General features: G+C 42.2%; 1 protein-coding gene across 25 annotated transcripts in view; it reads left to right on the top strand.

Annotated features, from left to right (window-relative positions):
- The window catches only part of EPB41L2 (erythrocyte membrane protein band 4.1 like 2), a 205,544-nt gene that overhangs the window by 116,709 nt on the left and 68,169 nt on the right, over nt 1-20,666 (top strand). For all 25 annotated transcript variants that reach the window (XM_053286906.1, XM_053286887.1, XM_053286894.1 and 22 more), the window contains exons 5-8: nt 1,714-1,756; nt 12,625-12,700; nt 16,126-16,344; nt 17,572-17,659. In XM_053286906.1, coding sequence (XP_053142881.1) covers nt 1,714-1,756; nt 12,625-12,700; nt 16,126-16,344; nt 17,572-17,659 — 426 coding nt within the window. The remainder of the gene's footprint in view (nt 1-1,713; nt 1,757-12,624; nt 12,701-16,125; nt 16,345-17,571; nt 17,660-20,666) is intronic.

Genomic DNA, 20,666 nt, shown 5'->3' with positions numbered 1-20,666 from the left:
ACCACAGTTTGTATTTCATTTAAAGTTTTTAACTTACAATCCTTTCCATGAAAATGCAACAGAGCTCTATAAATACCCCCAGACACCTGCATATTTACTTCTTTACGTGATAAAGTTTCAATCGGAGATATCCATAACGGAGTTTTTTGTTCTAACCAATTTTTATATTTTAACCATACCCTCATTAAACTCCTTCTTACATAGTGGTTCAAAAAATCTTTATGTACTTTACTTTTTTCATACCATAAGTAAGCATGCCATCCAAACCTTCTGTCAAATCCCTCCAGATCAAGAACTCTAGGATTTCTCAATGTTATCCATTCTTTTAGCCAGGAGAGACTGCAACTTGATTTTTTTCCTATTTGCTTTGGAGATGGAAGAGTTTTCTTATATCACATTAGGACTACATCAATGTTTTATTCTTTGCCCTCTTGATAGCAGATCTAAATGTTTATCTTGTTGGAGGTATTTTCTTCAAGAATCTGCTTAAGAAGTACCCAGGAACAGCTCCAACTTTAGTTGTCTTGATATGGACAGGATACATGTAGAATGTGAATGCCACCACTTCATCTGTGATGTTCTCAGAGACTGAATTGTGTATTCCAAAATGTCATCAAGGCATTTAAGTTAAGGCATAAGTTACCTTTCTCTTAACTTACTGGAAGGCATTAAGTTGTGCAAGTGAACTTTTCTGTTCATTACTAAAATGCTAATCAAGACAGAGACAGCACAGATGCTTACAGTGGTCCAAAAGACAGAAATCGGTTGAAAAGCAAAATCCTCTTTCCTGAAACAGACCTGGAGAAAAATAATCCAGTGGAAGTCTTGGGTAATATCTCATAACATTGAATAAAATAGATGTTGCAGCCAAATGATGTTTCCAGCCTGCCAAGTTCTCTTATCTGCCTTGTTGGAAGAGAGTGACTTGCAGAGAAGTGGCAGGTGTGAGCAGAGGTGCTTAAACCTTCCTTTACCTGTATCTGTTCCTCTGCATGCATGTTGCTTTTCTCCAGCCAAGATTCCATTTCTGTGTCTTTGCTCACAAACGTAGGTCTAGATCCCCAGCAGCTGGGGCAAAGGGGCAGATAGGGGAAGGAGAAAACTACACTGGCTGCCTGTCTGCTGCTTCTCTGCAAATCACCCACTTCTGTACTGTTTTTCTGTAGAAAGCAGATATTCATGACTTGACTACATTATGTGGAATTCTGACCTAAGAGTATATACACAACCAGCAAATATTGTACAGTGATAATATATTTTGTGAACAAAATCACACTGAAAGAAAGATACACTATATAGTCAGCTTTCTGAATAGGTCCTCTTTTATGATAGTTCTAACAATTATTGTAAACAGAAGCAGTTTCCTTTGTGAGGAATGAGTGGAATATCTTATATACCTGCTAATCCTTCATTGATTTATAAGCAAATATATAAAGGGAAACATTGCACAACCATAGTGATCTGGTTTGTTTGTATTTTTTTTAATGGAGCTGAATGAGGAAATTACATGGTGTGATGCCAGGGATTATTTTTTAAAAAACATTGTTTATAGCTCTAAATTCATTTTGAGCTTTACAGAGGTCACTATAAAAAAAAACCCCTATCTACTTAATAACATATGTAAATGTGTTCATTTCAATAAATACCTATTATTCTACAGAGCTTTATATAAAGTAACATGTTCTTCATTCTTCTTCCTACCTGTTTTTTTAGAATTGGCTTGATCCTTCAAAAGAAATCAAGCGGCAAATTCGAAGTAAGTATTTCTGTGTATGAGTGTATTTCTGATATGTTTTACTGAATTTTTATTGATCTTAGTGTGCGTTAACATGTGTTTGTAAATTGCATTGGAATGATTTCATGAAATGTGGTGTATACATTTATATATAAATTTTATAGTCTACGGACATTAATTTACAAACATTGGCAACATCCCACTTTTCTGTTCAAAACTCCCAAAGATATCAGATATATTTTTATGAAATTGTGGTGTTGTGTATATTATTGCTTGTAAGCCGCCCTGAATCCTATGGGAGTAGGGCGTCATATACATCTATCTATCTATCTATCTATCTATCTATCTATCTATCTATCTATCTATCTATAAAAGCAGATTATGGACTTAAAGCAACACGCTCAATATATTGCATCAGATTTGAAAACCTTATGATTTGAAAGCAATATTTTCATAGCATGGGGTTAATATAGCTTGAACTTCATTTTTTGGTACACAACCACAGGTGTAGTGTGCAGTGAAATAGCAGTAGTGACTCTCTGCAGATGTAGCCCTGCAGGGGTGCTGGACCTAGATGATCCGCCCGAGAAGGCTGTTGGATCCAGTAAGATTCCAAAAAGCTTTGGAGGGTTTCATTATCTGTCTCTATTATGGTAAAAGTAACCTTCACTACCATGCAACTACCATGTCAATGTAAAAATGTGAACAGTAACTTAATTGTGTGTATATCCTTGCTGTTTTGATAACTTTGCTGTATATAGCCAAAGCCTGAATGTGTATGCAGTATAGGGAACTGCTATGGTTTCCACTGGCATTAGCTGCCTTTACGTAATTGCTTAATACTCCTCCATTTTTATTATTGTGGAAATCTCTTCAGGTGAACGACCTGAAATTTAAACTGTTAGAAATATATTGTGCACACATTATAGTTCTTACTTCTTAGGAAGGTACAGTAATTTGATTTTCTGAAGGTCCAGCGTATCTCTTCCCATCATCATGATGGGTACATAAATAGGGCATCGGAATATGAGGAAATTAAGAAAGTGGAAGGGAGTGCAATGAAGAAAAGATGTTTGATGTGGTGTTCCCGAAGACGCTTGTCATTCATGTTTTGCTTTAAAGTGGGCAAGAGATTTTGAACCACACAAAATACAGTAAAGCAGTTCTCTACTATTGGTATAGCAAAATGTTTTTGAACAACTACATGGAGGTTTATGTAAATGTATTTTGGCTTCATTAAGCAAGAGGGCCTTAGCTATGAAGGAGCATCCTGGTTAATAGGTATGGGATAGCATTCTTGACAGTAGAATTGTAGCCTTTAAATAGTTATTTTCCCCATGGTAAGGCCCTGACTGAATTAGTATGACATCCTTAAATGAAAGTTAGAAAAGGAAAGAATGGGTTGCCTGTAGGGCTTCCCCACTCTCCTTTATGTTGAGAAGGGTCATCCATTTCTTTGCCCAGTGAAATGCAGCATCCTGCCGGATAGGATGCAAGGAATCGTGTGTGGTACATCAGATTTATAAATGAGGAAAGGCAGTTGTACCTCCTGAGGGTGGAAAGTAGCAGGCTTCTCACTTGGTTTCCTGATCTTCAAGGAATTTCATGGGACTTCATATTAGGTTTTGTGAGTCCCTTTTCTTTAGTTTGGAATATAAAGCTTTGTAATCAAAACATCTTAGGTGATCAGTGCCACCAATTCATATTTGGTGATACAGAGTTTTTGTTAATAGCTTAGGTATTTTTAAGATGCTTTTCTACAGTTCTAAATCACAGTCTACAATATTAAATTACAAAATGAAGCAGATCTTTCCGTTTCTGTAGATTGAAAAGATCAGCCATCAAAAGTTACATTAATCCTCTGTCATTAAATAGTGCATTCACTTTTTTAAACCCTGTCTAGTACAAGTGCTCCAAGAAAAAGAATGGTGTTTTCAAACAATAATGGATGCATGCTTTAATGAGCATTTAGAAGACTTGCAGGTTATTTGGATTATTTATACAGTATGAGTGTTGCATAGTCTAATCTGTGATAATTTTAGTATCAGCATGCTTTTAATAGACTAAATACATCAAAGGTGACTTCTTGTATTTTAACGTCAGTAAAGACTAACACAAGACTAATTCTAAGTTGTGAATACATGAGGATCACTCAAGAATAAATTGGTAGAGATAAGCTATCTGCCCCTCCCGCACAATCTATAGCTTAATGTAGAGAGAATAATCGTGTTGGAAAGGACCTTGCAGGTCTTCTAGTCCAACCTCTTGCTCAGTGCAAACTGCTGTAGTGGTGAAAAGGTGTAATAAGTAAATCCCCTGAAAGTTCTTGGTTTTAATATTAACATTAGCAGTCAGTGCCTAAACCAGCTGTTAATCAAAAATCAGTTGCTGACATATAATACAGAGTTCATGAAAGGCTGTTAGAGATGGAAATGAGAGCATCCAGGTAGCTTTTGCTTTTATCCTAAAGGTAAAGTGTGCTTTCGAGTCAGTGTTGACTTCTGGAGACCACAGAGCCCTGTGGTTATCTTTGGTAGAATACAGGAGGGGTTTACCATTGCCATCTCCTGCACACTATGAGATGATGCCTTTCAGCATCTTCCTATATCGCTGCAGCCAGATATAGGTGTTTCCCATAGTCTGGGAAATATACCAGCGGGGATTCAAATCGGCAACCTCTGGCTTGATAATCAAGTCACTTCCCTGCTGCGCCATTATCCAAAACAGTAGCTTAAATGAGAGGTAGGCAGCAAGGGCTTTTGCTTTATTTGTGTGGTTGCACATAGAGCAAGTAAGATGGAAGTGACAGCTGGCTTTCATAACTTCTCTTGGGTTTTAAAGCTGGGGCGTTCTAGGGGTGCAACCACTACTATTTATGCTTTTCCAGAGGAGAACGTCTGAAGATTGCTTGGGAATAACTATTTCAGTGAGCTTGAAGATCATAATCGACTACTACTAATAGTAATAGTAGTACTTATATACTGCTTGTCAACCAAAGTAGAAAAGCTTTATATAAATCTAGTCTTCTTCAAGACTTCTTTTTAGATTGTGAATCATTTGGGGACAGGGGGCCATAAAACTTATTTATTTATTATTTCTCTATGTAAATCGCTTTGGAAACTTTTGTTGAAAAGTGGTATATAAATATTTATTGTTGTTCAAGAGAATAGCATGCCATGACCTACATCTGGTGTTGCCCTAGTGTGGTGTAGTACTAGTGCAAGGACTTTGTGGACATTGGTTCCAGGCTAGTCTTGTGCCCTCAGAAGATGTTGATCAGTTTCATGGCCTTGTATGTATTCTGGAGGGTCTTCCACTCATGGTTGTGCAACAACAGAGAGTATAAGAACATAAGAAAAGCTCTGTTGGATCTGGCCCAAGGCCCATCTAGTCCATCATCCTGCTTCACGCTGTGGCCCACCAGAGATCCCTCTGTGAACCCACAGGCAAGAGTTGCGGGCATGCCCTCTCTCCTACTGCTATTCCCTTGCAATTGGTATTTAGAATAATCTAGCCTCCGAGACTGGAAGTGGCCTATAGCCCTCAGGCTAGTAGCCATTGATAAACCTGTCCTCCATGAATTTATCTAAAACCCTCTGAAAGCCTCCAGGCTGTTGGCTGACACATCTTGTGGTAGAGAATTCCATAGGTTGATTATACATCGTGTGAAAAAGTACTTCCTTTTGTCAGTTCTAAATTTCTTGGCAATCAGTTTCATGGGATGACTGGTTCTAGTGGTATATGAGGCGGGGTGGGGGAAGAATTCTCTCTTATCAACTTTCTCCAGACCATGCAAGATTTTATAGGCCTCTATCATGTCTCCCCTCAGTCATCTTTTTTTCTAAACTATAAAGCCCCAGGACTTGTTGCCTTGCCTTGTAAGGAAAGTGCACTAGTCACCTTTTCCAGTTCTGCAATGTCCTCCTTTAGATATGGTGACCAGAACTGCATGCAGTACTCCAAATGTAGCCATACCATAGTTTCGTATAAGGGCTTTATAATATTAGCAATTTTATTTTCAATCCCCTTCCTAATGCCGTGCACTGAGTTGACACTTTCAATGAGCTGTCCACCACAACCCTAAGATCCCTCTCCTGTTCAGTCACTGACAGCGCAGACCCCATCAGCATATATGTGAAGTTGGGTCTTCCCCCCCCCCCCCCAGTATGCATCACTTTATACTTGTTAACATTGAACTGCATTTGCCATTTTGTTGTCCACTCCTCCAGTTTGGAGAGATCCTTCTGGAGATCCTCACAATGTATTGTGGATTTCACTACCCTAAATAGTTTGGTCTCATCTGAAAATTTGGCCACCTCGCTGCTTACTCCAGCTTCTAGATCATTTATGAACAAGTTAAAGAGCACTGGTCCCAGTACTGATACCTGGGATACCCCACTTTTTACTTCCCTCCATTTAGCGAACGGTCCATTTATTCTTACCCTCTGTCTCCTGTCCTTCAACCAGTTACTAATCCACACATGAACCTGTCCCTTTATCCCATGGCTGCTACATTTTCTCAAGAGTCTTTGATGAGATACTTGTTGAAAATCCAGGTATACTATGAACTGGATCACCTTTATCCACACACCTGTTGACACTCTCAAAGAACTCTAAAAGCTTAGTGAGGCAAGATTCCCCTTTGCAGAAGCCATGCTGGTTCTCCTTCAGTAGGGCTTGTTCTATATGCTTAACAATTTAATCTTTGAGAATGCTTTTTCCATTGATTTGCCTGCAACAGACGTTAAGCTAACCAGCCTGTAATTTCCCAGATCCCCCCTGGATCCCTTTTTGAAAATCGGTGTTATGTTGGCTACTTTCCAATACTCCAGAACAGAGCCTTATTGTAGGGATAAGTTATATATATTTTTGAATGGAGGTTGGCAATCTCACATTTGGAATTGGCCTTTCCCCATAACTTTGCAAAGTTTTGAAAACTAAAATGGAAACGTCTCTAGTTTCCCTAGCAAAATGTTAGTTTGAATGTCAGCCCTGATTGACATTCCTTGACTACAGAAACAGAAATTGTCAGCCTCCAAAAACTTAATTCGAGTATGTTTTAGCTTTCCTTAATATTGACCACAATTTTCCTTGACTGCAACTTGTAGCTTGGCCTTTTTGAAGATAAACCAGAAAGAGAACCATGAGGCAGACTTCTCCAAGTGTCTTGAATGTTTATATGTTTCTTCAACGTGGTCTTTGTCTTCTACACATAAGGGCTATGCGCCTGCGCAGAGACCTCATCGAAATCTAACCAGCTCGATTTCTCTTGCTTTGGCTGCCCCCAGCCTCTATATGCAGCTGTGCCATTCCTCATCCCCTCAGTCTTCCTTCATCTGCACTTCAGCCAACATTGTGGTGTCTTCAGCTCAGCAACAAGTAGGATCAGAGATATCCCTTGTTGTTTTTCTCCTTGCTTTCCCTTCCTAACTTATTTCTCTCTTTCTTTGATGTTTCGTGCAGTTGAATTTTTTTTGAGGGGGGGGCATTTTTATTGATCGTTTTTCCCTTTTCCAAAGCTCCGGTCCTGGCTGGGTTGGAGCGTGGTGGCCTGCTGGCCTTCAACATCTGTGCTGGGCACAAAGAACTTTAAGAAGTGTGTTCACTGTGGATAGAAGATTCCTTCCCCTGCCGAGTGCCTCTTATGCTCGGGGGAATCCCACATTGTTAAGACCTGTACGCACTGTCAAACGTTTACAAAACAGGCTTGCAGAAATAGGGCTTCTTGTTTGCACGCAGACCTGTGGGATTTGGCTCTCCATTCCTCGGAAGCCTTGTCTTTAAAACAGTCATTGAAAATGGCTGCATCGATACCATTAGACAGAGCGGGGTTGGCCACTGTGGAAACCGAAAATCAGACACCGATACCAGTATCAACACCGTCAAATGTTCGACTTTCGGTGGATTCAGGTGGCAGAGCACTCTCAGAGAAGATCCCTTCATATCAGCCTCCAGCAGCACTGAAGGCCTCCCCGAATTCATCAGGATCGGCTTAAAAAATTAAATAGCAGTAGCTAAAACTGCAGAAAAAGCTGCCGGTGGGTCAACATCTTCCCCCGATTCCCAAGAAGAAGAAGGCGGAGGATGTCCCGATATTGGAGGGTCCGGCGTTTAAGAAACCCAGTACTGCCTCAGATTGTCCAGCGCAAAAGTCATTGGTATTGATGCGCCCAGATTCCCTTGTTGTGACGGAGTCATTCGACATGTCAGATGAGCGGACGCGGTCCAGCAGAGATTCGGTTGTGACGGATGAGCCTGTGTATGCTTCGTCTGGAGAAGAAGCCTACACTCCACCTAAACATGATGAAGGTGTTTCATGGTTACCTGGGAGGAGATCGCCTCTCATCTTACCAACAGGATCTCCACTGGGACAATCAAAATTGATATCGGACGCTTGAGTATCGCTCCCCCCTGTTCTGAATGCTTTCAGTACCTACCATCATGACCATCCTGGACAGAAACATGTGGATGGTCTCACGGGACCTAAAGGACCCGTATTATCATGTGTCAATACGCCCTCAACATTGGCACTTCCTGCGGTTCCAGATAGGGGGGAACCCCTATCAATTGAAGGCGTTACCATTTGGTCTCTCACAACCTTACCTCACGTCTTCACAAAATGTCTGGCCCCAGTGGTGGCATTTCTACAGGAGCAAAGTCTAAAGGTGCTGCCATACTAGACAATTGGCTGATCGTGGCGAGCACCAAACGGGTGGTTCTGGATGCCATCGAGATCATGATCGGTACCCTCCCAGATTTGGGCTTCCAGATAAACTTGAAAAAGTCCCAACTGGAACCTGCCTGGCGAATTCAGTTCATTAGGCTGATATTCAACACGACCTTGGAGAAGGTCTTCCTCCTGATGGGCTGTATTGTGACTCTCCAGAGACTATCTGCCGCTTTCTTAGCTGGGGGCCCACAGACCATGAGTTCTGTACAACACCTGTTGGGCCACATGGCATTGAGTACTTATGTTCTATCTCAAGTGCATCTTCAGATATGCATCATTCAGAGGTGGTTTTTGGACGTGTTCGATCCTCTTCGGGATCCAGGTCATCTCGAACGCTCGCCCCCTCCTTCAGTACAGGTGATGGCGCAGTGGTGGACAGAGTTTTGGCACCTAAGCGTTGGTGCTCCTTTCCAAATACCTCTGACCAACCCAGTAGTCACGACGGATGTGTTGGAGTGTGGCTGGGTAGCTCACCTGGACGGCCTTCGTCTGAGTTGGACACTGGTCCCCCACAGAGTGGACTCGGCACATCAGTTATTTGGTGCTGTTGGTGATTTTCAATGCTCTCAAAGGCTTTCTGCCCCTTCTGGGGGGGGGGGTGTCATTCGGTGCTGATACAGACAGACAATATGGCGGTGAAAGCCTATCTCAATCGCCAGGGCAGCACGTCCTCGAGGAGCCTCCTGTTTCTGACTCTGGACCTGTGGTATTGGTGCCTGGTGCACGGGGTATTGCCTCAAGCAATCCATATCCAAGGTGTACTAAATGTTCAGGCAGACATTCTGAGCAGGATAACTGTGGTTTCTCATGAGTGGGAACTGCACCAGGGTGTTTTGAGGGACATCTTTGGCTTGCCTGAAGGCCTCCAAGGAAGACAGTACTCTTATATCCACAGGGAGCGCGTTCCACAACCTAGGGGCAGCAAGTGAGAAGGCCCAATCCCAGGTTGCCACTAGATTAACTGGTGGAACTGAAAGACTTTCTGATCCCTCCTGATGATCTTAATGAGCAGTGGAGACCTTGTAGAGAAAAGTGCGCTCTCAGGTAGCCCAAACCTAAGCCATTTAGGGCTTTAAAGGTAATAACCATCACTTTGTACTCTGCCCAGAAACGTATCAGCAGTCAGTGCCACGGTTTAAGGACAATCATATTGTGGTCACTCAGGGATATCCCAGAGACCAATCTGCTGCCGTAGTTTGAACTTACTGAAGTTTCTGAACTACATACAAAGGCAGCCCTTTGTATGTGGCGGGCGGTGGTGGCGGATCGCCGAGTGCGGCGGCGGCGGGCGGATCACCGAGTGTGGCGGCGGGCAGCGGCAGATCGCCGAGTGCCGTTGGGAAGCGACGCCGGGCCAGACAGCAGGCCTCGGCGTCGCTCTACCGCACTCGGCGATCCGCCGCCGCCTGCCACCGCCACACTCGGCGATCCGCCACCTGCCGCCGCCTCACTCGGCGATCTGCTGCACTCGGCGATCAGTTCATAGAATGAACTGTGCAGGCGCGCCTCGCAGTTGGGAAGCGACGCCGGGCCAGACGGCAGGCCTTGGCGTCGCTTTGCTGCACTCGGCGATCCGCCGCCACCCACAACCACTGCACTCACTCCCGCCCGCCGCCGCCGCGCTCACTCCCGCCGCCGCCCACCACAGCTGCGCTCACTCTCGCCGCCCGCTGCCGCCACGCGATCTGCCGCTGCCCGCCCGCCACCGCCGCGCTCACTCCGGCCAGCCCAGGGGGACGCAGTTATGTGGGGTGGGGGAGGGCGCAATTTCAGGGGCAGAGCTTGCCCTGGGCGCCGTTTCCCCCTGTTACGGCTCTGACACCAGGTTAAGACCCAGATCCAAGGGCACTCCCAAGCTATGAACCTGTTCTTTCTAGGGGAGTGTAACCTTGTGCAGAATAGGAAATTCTAACCTGCCTAGCAAATTATGACCCCTAACAATGAATACCTCCATCTTGCTTGGATTCAGCTTCAGTTTATTATCCTTCATCCAGCCCATTACTGCATGTTGGAAGGCATTTAAGGGACTAATGCCACTTCCTGATATTGAAGACAAGGAGAAATAGATTTGGGTGCCATCAGCATATTGATAAACCCAGCACCAAATCTCCAATGACCTCACTCAGAAGTTTCATGAATATGTTAAAAAGCATTGTGACAGAATGGAGCCTTGTTGGACTCCATATAACAGCTCCGGTTTTGAAGGAATCGAATCACTGCTAAACACTGTCCTTATATTCAGTAGCGATATAGCAATGGAATTTGGACTAGAAAAGTGTGCTGCATGAATAATGAACACTGGAAAAATAATAAAAACAGAAGTAATAAACTGCCTAATGGAGGCAACATCAAGAACCTGGAAGAGAAAGAACGTTACAAATACTTGGGCATTCTCCAGGCTGATAACATCACACACTGAAGTTAAAAGAAAAATTGTAAGTGAATACATCAGGAGAGTTAGAAACATTCTAAAGTCCAAACTCAATGGTGGGAACACCATACAAGCCATAAACACCTGGGCTATACCTATTATTAGATACACTGCAGAAATAATGGACTGGATCCAGGCAGAGCTTAGAGACGCTAGATCGTAAGACCAGGAAAATAATGACCATCAGTCATTCTCTGCACCCCCGCAGTTATGTAGGTAGCTCAGGTGGAAGAGGAATGCAGCAAGTCCATCAAACAGTAAAGGAGGAGAAAAGAGGCCTTGAAGAATATATAAAGGACAGTGAAGAAGATTCACTTCAAATGGTCAATAACGAGAAACTATTCAACACCAATGAAACAAAGCAGGCAATGGCAACCTGAAGAAAGAAACAGACGGTTTAATACTGGCTGCACAAGAAGAGGCACTAAGAAAAATGCAATAAGAGCAAAAGTTGAAAAGTCAACAACAAACAGCAAGTGCTGCCTTTGTAAAGAAGCAGATGAAACAGTGGACCACCTAATCAGCTGTTATAAAAAGATCACACAGAGTGACAACAAACAAAGGCATGACAAGGTAGCAGGGATGATACACTGGAACATCTGTAAGAAAAATACAAGCTACCTGTAGCCAAAAATTGGTGGGACCATAAAACTGATTGTTTTAGGGAGAACACCCTATCTCTCTTTGGAAACTGCAGTTTTGTTTCCCCTGGTGATGACAGTGACTCAAACCCAGGCTGAGGCACTGCATAGTTCTGTGTTCTCTAGTTAGGGCTGATGAAACCAGTCCCTCCCACAATGTAAGACCTGGTGTTTTGGAACAAGTCAAGCATTTGGAAGCATCTGACATCACAGCAGTAAAAGTAGCAAAAGAACTACGCTTTGAAAATGTGTTGGTGCTGTGATGCAAAAACATTTCACCCATTGACAGGGTATGTTCCCCTTGGGAAGTGAGTTGGAGGACTGCAACAAAGGCCTGCAAGTTGTACAGAATGTGTACAGCCATGGAACAAAACCTGGGGCCGCTTCAGGTGAATCGTCCCTCTACATGTTCTCCAGAACCTAGTTGAAGCGTGTATAGAGAGGTGATTCAGATGACCATCCCGCTCATATATTGAGAAATAAGAAATATTGAGAAATGAGATGTTGAAGTATGAATCCTCATTAGTGTGTGGTTTGAAATGTTTGTTTTCCTTTGTTAACAGCCCACATTCTCAATGTCATGCAGTCACATAGGACGCCATCCTTGAGATATGAGGGTTGCTGCTGCACTCCCTGGGAGTGAAATGTTAAATTATTGTGGGTTCTGTTGCCTGAAAAAGTTGAGTGTATCCAATGGGACTACTTGGGAGTTGGTAGTCCTACTCGTGTGTAAAAATCACGACTCCGGGTGAGGACTAATCTACTTGGTTGCGGGGGTGGTGGGTGGTAATTTATTTTATTTATTCATTTATTTATTTATCAAATTTGTATACCGCCCCAAACTTTAGTCTCTGGGCAGTTGAGACTAATTGGCACAGTGCTACCAAATCTGCTGTTAAGAGGAATGGATGAAGTTTCCATTTGAATGTTAAAAAAATTAAGTAGCAGTTTCTATTTTAAAATTTATATTAAGATGTACAACTTCATACTGTTGCTTGCAGAAGTGTGTATCTCTGTAGATGAATCAATTGTTTAAAAATGCAGTATAAAATGCAATATATAAACTTTGAAACTTTCTGATTTATAGATTTGTCCTGGCTATTCACTTTTAACGTGAAATTTTATCCACCTGATCCTTCACAGTTAACAGAAGACATCACCAGGTACATTAAACATTGTTACTTCACTTTGAATCCTATATACTTGTTGTAGTAGAAGGATCTGTTGCATTTTGGGTTGTATAAGTATAGAAAAACATCATAGCAAAGGTACAAAACTGCACAACTAGTCCCTAGTCTGTATTTTTTGTACGTCTTGAGTCGTGTTGCATGTTTTAACTTCTAGATCTGGATCATGATCCGTTGGCCATTCATACATATGGGTTCTGCACCTGCGCAGGTGCAGACTTTGGTCTGCGCAAGTGGACTTTGTGGGTGGAATGCTATAGCTCCTCATGGTGCCCACATTCTGCCTCATGGGCTAAGTGTGTATATTATATAAGTCGGAAAGGCATCATTTTACCAGTTCCTTTCAGACTGACAAAGTGTCAAGACCTCCTCGTTTTGCCGCTGCTTGGTTTAGACTGGTTCCTTTCTTCGTGAATTCTGAAAGAGAGAAAATGTTTATATTGGATTTTCTGGCTTGACTCAGACTGATTTGGTGACTTTTCTAACTCTAAATGGAATAAAATACTTTCAAATGGTGTGTGGATTGTGGAGGGAGGTTGCCCTCAACAGACTGCCACAATTTCTGCTTGCTTTGTCTGGGTGAGAAATGCAACAGCTCGACTTGCAAGATATGCTTATCATTTTCTCACCAGACTAGAAAAAATGGGGCACTTAGGCTGAGAGTGGCGATTTATGATGAGGTGTTAGGGCCGTCAACACCACGGCCGAATTCTACATAGACTTTGATGTCAGCATCAACATATTGAAGGCTGCAGTGGTCACACAGTCTAAATCCTCTGTGTCCAGTCCCCCATCAGGTATAGACATTGTGTTCAAACAGTCTTTACCTCCAAGGGATCTGTCTTATAAACACAAAAAGGGAAGATGATCCTCAGATGAAGAATCTTTGGCTCCGGCTTCAAAGAAGCATCGTGACTGAGATGTGGGTTCCAATCCAATGGCTGACCAAACATCATCACCTACAGGATTCCAGCACGAGGATTCCCATCGAAAGTCGAAGCCATCAATATTGAGAGAGGCTGAGAGTCAACGCTCACCAGATGCTAGACACTGACAACTTCTTTGAAGTCCATTCAATTCTCGACATGAGCACCAATGACTGTTCCCCTCTTGATACCAAATTCAGCCACGGTGTCAACTGTGAGTTGGCGCCTACCATCCATTTCACCAGCTTCAACCTCGATTCAGTCACCTTCGACATTGAGGCCAGTAATGCCTCAAATTCATGACTCCATATCTCAATTGAACACTCTAGTGCTGTTGACATCGAAGTAAGTAATGCCACAATGTTGAGAGCGGACTCTACCTTTGTCTGTTTTGAACATCGAGGACAGCATCCAGGAGCTAGGAGGAGGTCAGAACCTGTCAACAGCCAGAACACTTTTCTCTTTACTGGACTCCAATGCGAACACCCCTTTGGCTTAAATGTTTAAGGGCTTCTCCAAACTTCAATATGCTACCTATCAGTCTCTCTGAGCTTCTCCAGATCCACCACCTTGGTCTAAAGGGAACAAATTTGTTTCCTGAGAGGCAGGAGCTCCTTGCACCGAGCACACACCCATGACCTCTGCCCATGGGGCAAATAGTCATACATGTAGCACTCTGTGCAATGCACTGGGAAGTGCCCCTTCCCCTGCTGGCTTTCTATCTTCATACTGTTTTTGTTGGCTGTTTACAGTATTTAGAGATAGTTTATTAGAAAAAGTTTATTATCTGTTTATTAGATAGTTTATTAGAAGGATAGGTCTCAGCTGTAATGGTCAGCAATTTAACTGTCCAAACAGCCTTTCCCAAGGATATGAGGGAGGGATTTGTACTTACGTTCTCTTCTCCACCAGGCTCCTTGTGATCACAGGGGCTTGTTCCAGGCTTTCCCGCAGACTTCCCGCTAAACTCCTGCAAAACTCCAACATCCTGTTTGCTATCCCTGTTGGCTATGCTCTCGGGCCTTCACCTCTTATATCCCTTTGAATAAACTTTGCCACAATGCCTGCACTGCAGTAACATCATTGGCACAAGTTGTTCTCTCACATACTGGGGAGCAGCAGCAAGAGAGAGGGCATGAACATACCTCTTGCCTGTGGGCTCCCCAGAGGCATCTGGTGGGCTACTGTGTGAAACAGAATGCTGGACTAGATGGGCCTTGTGCCTGATCCAGTAGGGCTGTTCTTATGACACATTACTTCCTAGCATTTCAACAGCTGCCACAGCAGCACCCTTACTTTAGGAGCAAGCATAACTATAAGCTCAACTAGAGCAACCTGAGCCACATTTTTTGACTGAGTGTACAATGCAGATTGCAGAGCAGACCAGAGCAGTGAGTGAAGCACAAGTTAGTCTAATCTCGAGGTCAGAGACATGGAGCTCATCACCAAGAAATATCACACAGATACATGCCACTGTCCATTTCTCGCCACAACACTATCTCGAAAACAAAACACAAGTAAAGGAAGGTTCTATGTAGGCACCCAAGTTCTGCCTTTGTCAATCTGAGATCCAGCAAACCCAGACAGTTCTAGCTGTAATAGCACAGCATATTATACTCAGTGCTGAGAAAAGAAAAACACAGAATCAAACCTACCTACCTCTTCTCCTATCCTGATATATCCTCTTCTTCAAGATAGGCACAGTATCTCTGCCTCCCAGTCCCTTTGGATAAATTTTGAAATTACCTCCTTTTGTTTCTCACCACCACCACCACCACTTTTCCTTCCCCTCAGCCAATGGGAGCACAGTTGCCCATGACAACACTTGATTTGTATGATAATAAGCCAACCAAGAAGCAAGGAGATCACAAGCCAATTTGAAGCCAGAGCCAGAAAACCAATCAGCAAGGGAAAAACAGGCCTCCAAAATGGCACTCAAAACGTCAAAATGTTTTGATACAAACAGGCTTGTTCTGCTACGAGTTTGAAACAGGCCCTGTATTTAAAGGATGTTCTGTTTCGAACTTGAAATGGCCGGTTTTGAGTAGAAACTTTTCGACGTCAAAACATCCTGCAAATCCCTAATATGATTTTCTTTCCAAATGACTAAAAACCATATTTTAAAACTGAGTGCACTAATAGATTGTGCTGTCACGAAACTTAAATCTTATGCAAAGTAATGTGGAAAAGTAAAATGATAACTTGCATTGTGTGTTTTAATTATAATCCTCTCCACTGCAAATCAAGAAATTTGTGTTAGGATGTGGCCATAAACAAACTCTTAAATGAGGAATAGGTTGTATGCTGGAACATTTGCTCCTTTTTAGAATGTCTTTTTCTACCTATCTGTCTATCTGTCTGTCTGTCTAATTAGATAGAGTGCCCTTGCTCTATTAAAACTGGATAACTTATTCTCAGCTTTCACAAGAAGTGAAAATAAGAAATAGTTTCATAGATTACCTTTTTACTTTTCAGGTACTTCCTGTGCTTACAACTTCGTCAAGATATTGCTTCTGGCCGACTACCATGTTCTTTTGTGACTCATGCGCTTCTTGGTTCATTTACTCTGCAAGCTGAACTAGGTGACTATGATCCAGAAGAGCATAACAGTGATTACATTGGGGAATTCCAATTTGCACCCAACCAGACAAAAGAAATGGAGGAGAAAGTAGTAGAGTTGCACAAAACACACAGGTGTGTCACTTTTCAACATTTGAGTATATTTCTTTCCCCTTTGTTACTAGCACACAGTAATGGATACTGGGTGGATTCGTAATAGCTAGGATGCTTTTGTGTTTCCTTACGCCCTTAATTTAGAACATTTGGGAAAGCTCTAGTTTGAAGAGTGCTTTGTTAAAAACATTTAGTAGATCTTCCATCAAAAGTCAGCCAAAGGGTCCATTGACTTTGCCAGAAAAAAAAATAGCAGTAAACACTTCTGATGGAAAAGTTCAAATGTAACTTGAACTTGAACATTGAAAACATACTCAGTGGTCATCCACCCTCACAATGAACTTTTGTAGCTATGGCTACAAGGTTTCCATGTCAACTAAATGATTTTTTTAATCTTTCATCTTAGAAGATAATATCCAAGGATGTGTGTTCAGTATGATAACACTCCTTCAAACCAATAAGTTATTACTGTGTCCCAGAGAATTTACAGGAATGGTGGACTGAGGGATGGGCCACTGGATTAATTTCAATTTGTATCTGGAAAAAATATATATAAGGCTTTATTTTGCATTTTGAATGCAACACAATTTTTGAGAGTCCCATGAAACAAATGGCTTTTATTGTTGTATGTAATGCAGGGTTGTGTAGCATCTTTACTGACTACTTGCCCTCTCATGAGATAATATAACAAATACTATTCTCAAGGTCCAGGTTCTGTTGCATCCTTGATGTGTAGAACTTACTAGCAACCAAGGGCCTGGGCCCGGATAATCTGAGCTGCTTCTTACTTTTTGTACCCAGAATGCTTATGAATGTCTATGAACAAGTTGAATTGCTGTCAGGGTTTGGATCTAGTAATACTATGCACAGCATCCTCTCGGTTGTTTTGGACCTTTCCCATAGGTATAAGGCAGTGTAGATATTGCTGTTAGCCCTGCTGTTTGATAGTCTTATTTGTTTTAAATATTATTATTTTTTTCTAGGCTCTATTGAGCCTGTGAGATGTACATGTTTAAGTAAATGATTGAACATGGACATTCTATAGCTGAGGCAGCATACTGTTGAGTACTAGATGGTTGGTATAAATAGAATGGTCATCACTGTTGTACCTTCCAAAGGCATCTGGTTGCCCATTGTTGGAAATAGAATGCTGGGATAGGTTAAGTGGACCTTAGTTTAATTCAGCAAGCCAGTTCGTAAGTTGAGACTTATTAATTTTGACTTATTTTTCTCTATCCGCACTTGCAGAGGCTTGACTCCAGCGCAGGCAGATTTCCAGTTCTTAGAAAATGCCAAGAAGCTTTCCATGTATGGAGTGGATTTGCACCATGCCAAGGTACTGGTCTATATTTCTCTATAAGGTACACTTTCATTTAGAAAACATAGTAGGCATATCATTTAACTTCCATAAATGTGAACGTTTTAGACTGCTCCCCCCCCCTTTTGTTCTTCTGCAGTCTAGGTTTTTGAAAAATGTTAGATCTACAATGTTGAGTGCAAGTTGCATGGTATAGGCTGAAGACGTGCATTTTTGTAATGTTGTCCTAGTAATGTGTCCTAATTTTATTCACATGTACCTAAGGGTCCTATTAGAAATGTTTTGAATTTATTTACTTTTCTGCTTTTGCAAATGCTCTATCTGCAGCCACTTCTGTTTTTTCTCCACAGTTATGTTAGCTCAGTATTGTCTGCAATACTTTGGAGTTTGTTTTTGTTTCAATATTTGCAGTTGGTTCAGCAGTTTAACATAGCAAACTGAACTCTCTTTAAAAACCATGTTTTTTATTTTTAAAAAGCAACTTTAGTTCTCTGCAGCTAGTGCAGCTTTCTAATGAACAGATCTGGTTCATGATCAGTTGAATCTATTAGAAATGGGTTCTGCACCTGTGTGGAAGCCTCTAGGTGTGGACTACCACAGCTCCTTGTGGCACTTTCACCCCACCCCATGTGGCTATTTAAGGCAGGAAGAAACGGCAGCACTTCAGTTCCTTTGCGACTGGTCACTCAGTCTCTGCGGCTTCTCGTTTATGTTCCTCTTTTTTGGTGAGTTCTAGAGAGATAGGTTGTTTAAAAAAAACAAAAACAAAAATTGACTGATTTACTGGGAATTGACTCTGGACTGATAATGACTATGGATACACCTGTTAGCCGCCCAGAGACATAAGTTTGGGCGGGGTATAAATTTAATAAATAAATAAATAGACAGACAAAGAAGAAATTGGACAAAAAAGTGTTTAAATGATGTGCTGAGTGTAAAGCAAAACTTCCATCGCAAGACAGTCATGCCTTATGTTTAATTTGCCTTGGAGAATCCCACAATACCTCTTCATGCAAAGTTTGCCAACCGTTTTTGAAGCAAACCTCCTGCAACAGGGAGCTTTGTTTGAGGGCTTCTCTGTTTGACAATGTTTTAAGTCCCCAGGTTCATCTAAGGAGGGGGCAAGCTCGTCTGCGAAGTCTTCTGGCCCAAGAGCCGAGACTGCGGCTCAATCTAAACCCTCGGCGCCTGTTTTTAAGTCTCTGAAACCACCAAAGAGGCATGGAGACAAAATGGTGGAGGCATCGGAGCCTGCCAAACAGAAAAAGTAATCAACATTGGAAGATATTCCCTCTCCGTTGACAGCACAGGATGTAGTCATAACATCGGTGTTGAAGTTATCGGCACCAAGCTCGGACTCGGCATTCAGTCATTCATTCATTCATTCATTTCATTTATATACCGCCCCATCCAAACGGATCTGGGCGATGCACAACTAAAAAATAAAACCCACAAATCAATCCTTTTAAGAACAAACATTACAGAACAGTTTAAAGACAGCATAAAACCATTAACAATTAAAACATTTAAAACAGTTTAAAAACCCTGGTAGGCCAGGCCACACAGATAGGTTTTAAGGGCTCTCCTGAAATCCAACAATGAACTCAGACTATGAATTTCTGCCAGGAGTGCATTCCACAACCTAGGAGCAGCTACAGAGAAGGCCCACTTCTGAGTTGCCACTAGATGAACCTCCTCAGATGACCTTAACATGCAGTGGGGATCATGCAGAAGAAGGTGCTCTAAGGTAACCTGGACCCAAGCTGTTCAGGGCTTTAAAGGTAATAACCAGCACTTCGTATTTTGACCGGAAACATATCGGCAGCCAGTGCAACTGTTTTAAGACAGGCATAATATGGTCTCTCTGGATTAACCCAGACACTAGTCCGGCTGCCGCATTTTGAACTAACTAAAGTTTCCAAACTATGTACAAAGGCAGCCCCACAAAAAGCACATTGCAATAGTCAAGCCCGGAGGTTACCTGCTGCTGCTGCTGCTGCTGCTGCTGCTGCTGCTGATGATGATGATGATGATGAATTCGATTTCTATACCACCCTTCCAAAAATGGCTCAGGGTGGTTTACACAGAGCAATAATAAATAAATAAGATGGATCCCTGTCCCCAAAGGGCTCACAATCTAAAAATAAACATAAGATATACACCAGCAACAGTTATTGGAGGTACTGTGCTGGGAGTGGATAGGGCCAGTTAATCTCCCCCTGCTAAATAAAAGAGAATCACCACGTTAAAGGTGCCTTTTTGCCAAGTTAGCAGGGTTCACCACTGTTTTGATGTCATCCTCTTCAAGGAATGGACACAGTGTTGAATCAGCTGTAGCTGACAGAAAGCACTCCTGGCCATAGCCTCCACCTGAGATACTAGGGTGAGGCCTGAGTCCAGGAGTACCCCCAAGCTGCATACCTATTCCTGTTGGGGGAGTGTAACCCTGTCCAATACAGAAAGATCTAACTTGTCCCTCAAATTCTGAGCCCCTAAAATGAGCACTTCTGTCTTGCCTGGATTCATTTTCAATTGGATTAATAATAATAATAATAATAATAATAATAATAATTTTTATTAATTATTATTATTATTATTATTATTATTATTATTAATTATTATTAACATTTATATCCCGCTCTTCCTCCAAGGAGCCCAGAGCGGTGTACTACATACCTAGGTTTCTCCTCACAACAACCCTGTGAAGTAGGTTGGGCTGAGAGAGAAGTGACTGGCCCAGAGTCACCCAGCTAGTATCATGGCTGAATGGGGATTTGAACGTGGGTCTCCATGGCCCTAGTCCAGCACTCTAACCACTACACCACGCTGGCCCAAATGGATTCATCCAGCCCATTACTGCCTGTAGGCAGGCAGTATCTATCTATCTATCTATCTATTTATTTATTTAGCACATTTTTATACCGTCCCCAACCCATGGTCTCAGTTCACAACAAACAAAACCAAAACATTAAAATCAATTAAATACTAAAAACAAATAATAAACAATCCAAAGTTAAAAAGCTAA

The sequence above is a fragment of the Hemicordylus capensis genome, chromosome 1 (assembly GCF_027244095.1).
Source record: "Hemicordylus capensis ecotype Gifberg chromosome 1, rHemCap1.1.pri, whole genome shotgun sequence".
Classification (NCBI taxonomy): domain Eukaryota; kingdom Metazoa; phylum Chordata; class Lepidosauria; order Squamata; family Cordylidae; genus Hemicordylus; species Hemicordylus capensis.
The sequence above is the reverse complement of the archived record's forward strand: the minus strand, read 5'-3'. Positions and strand labels throughout refer to the sequence as shown.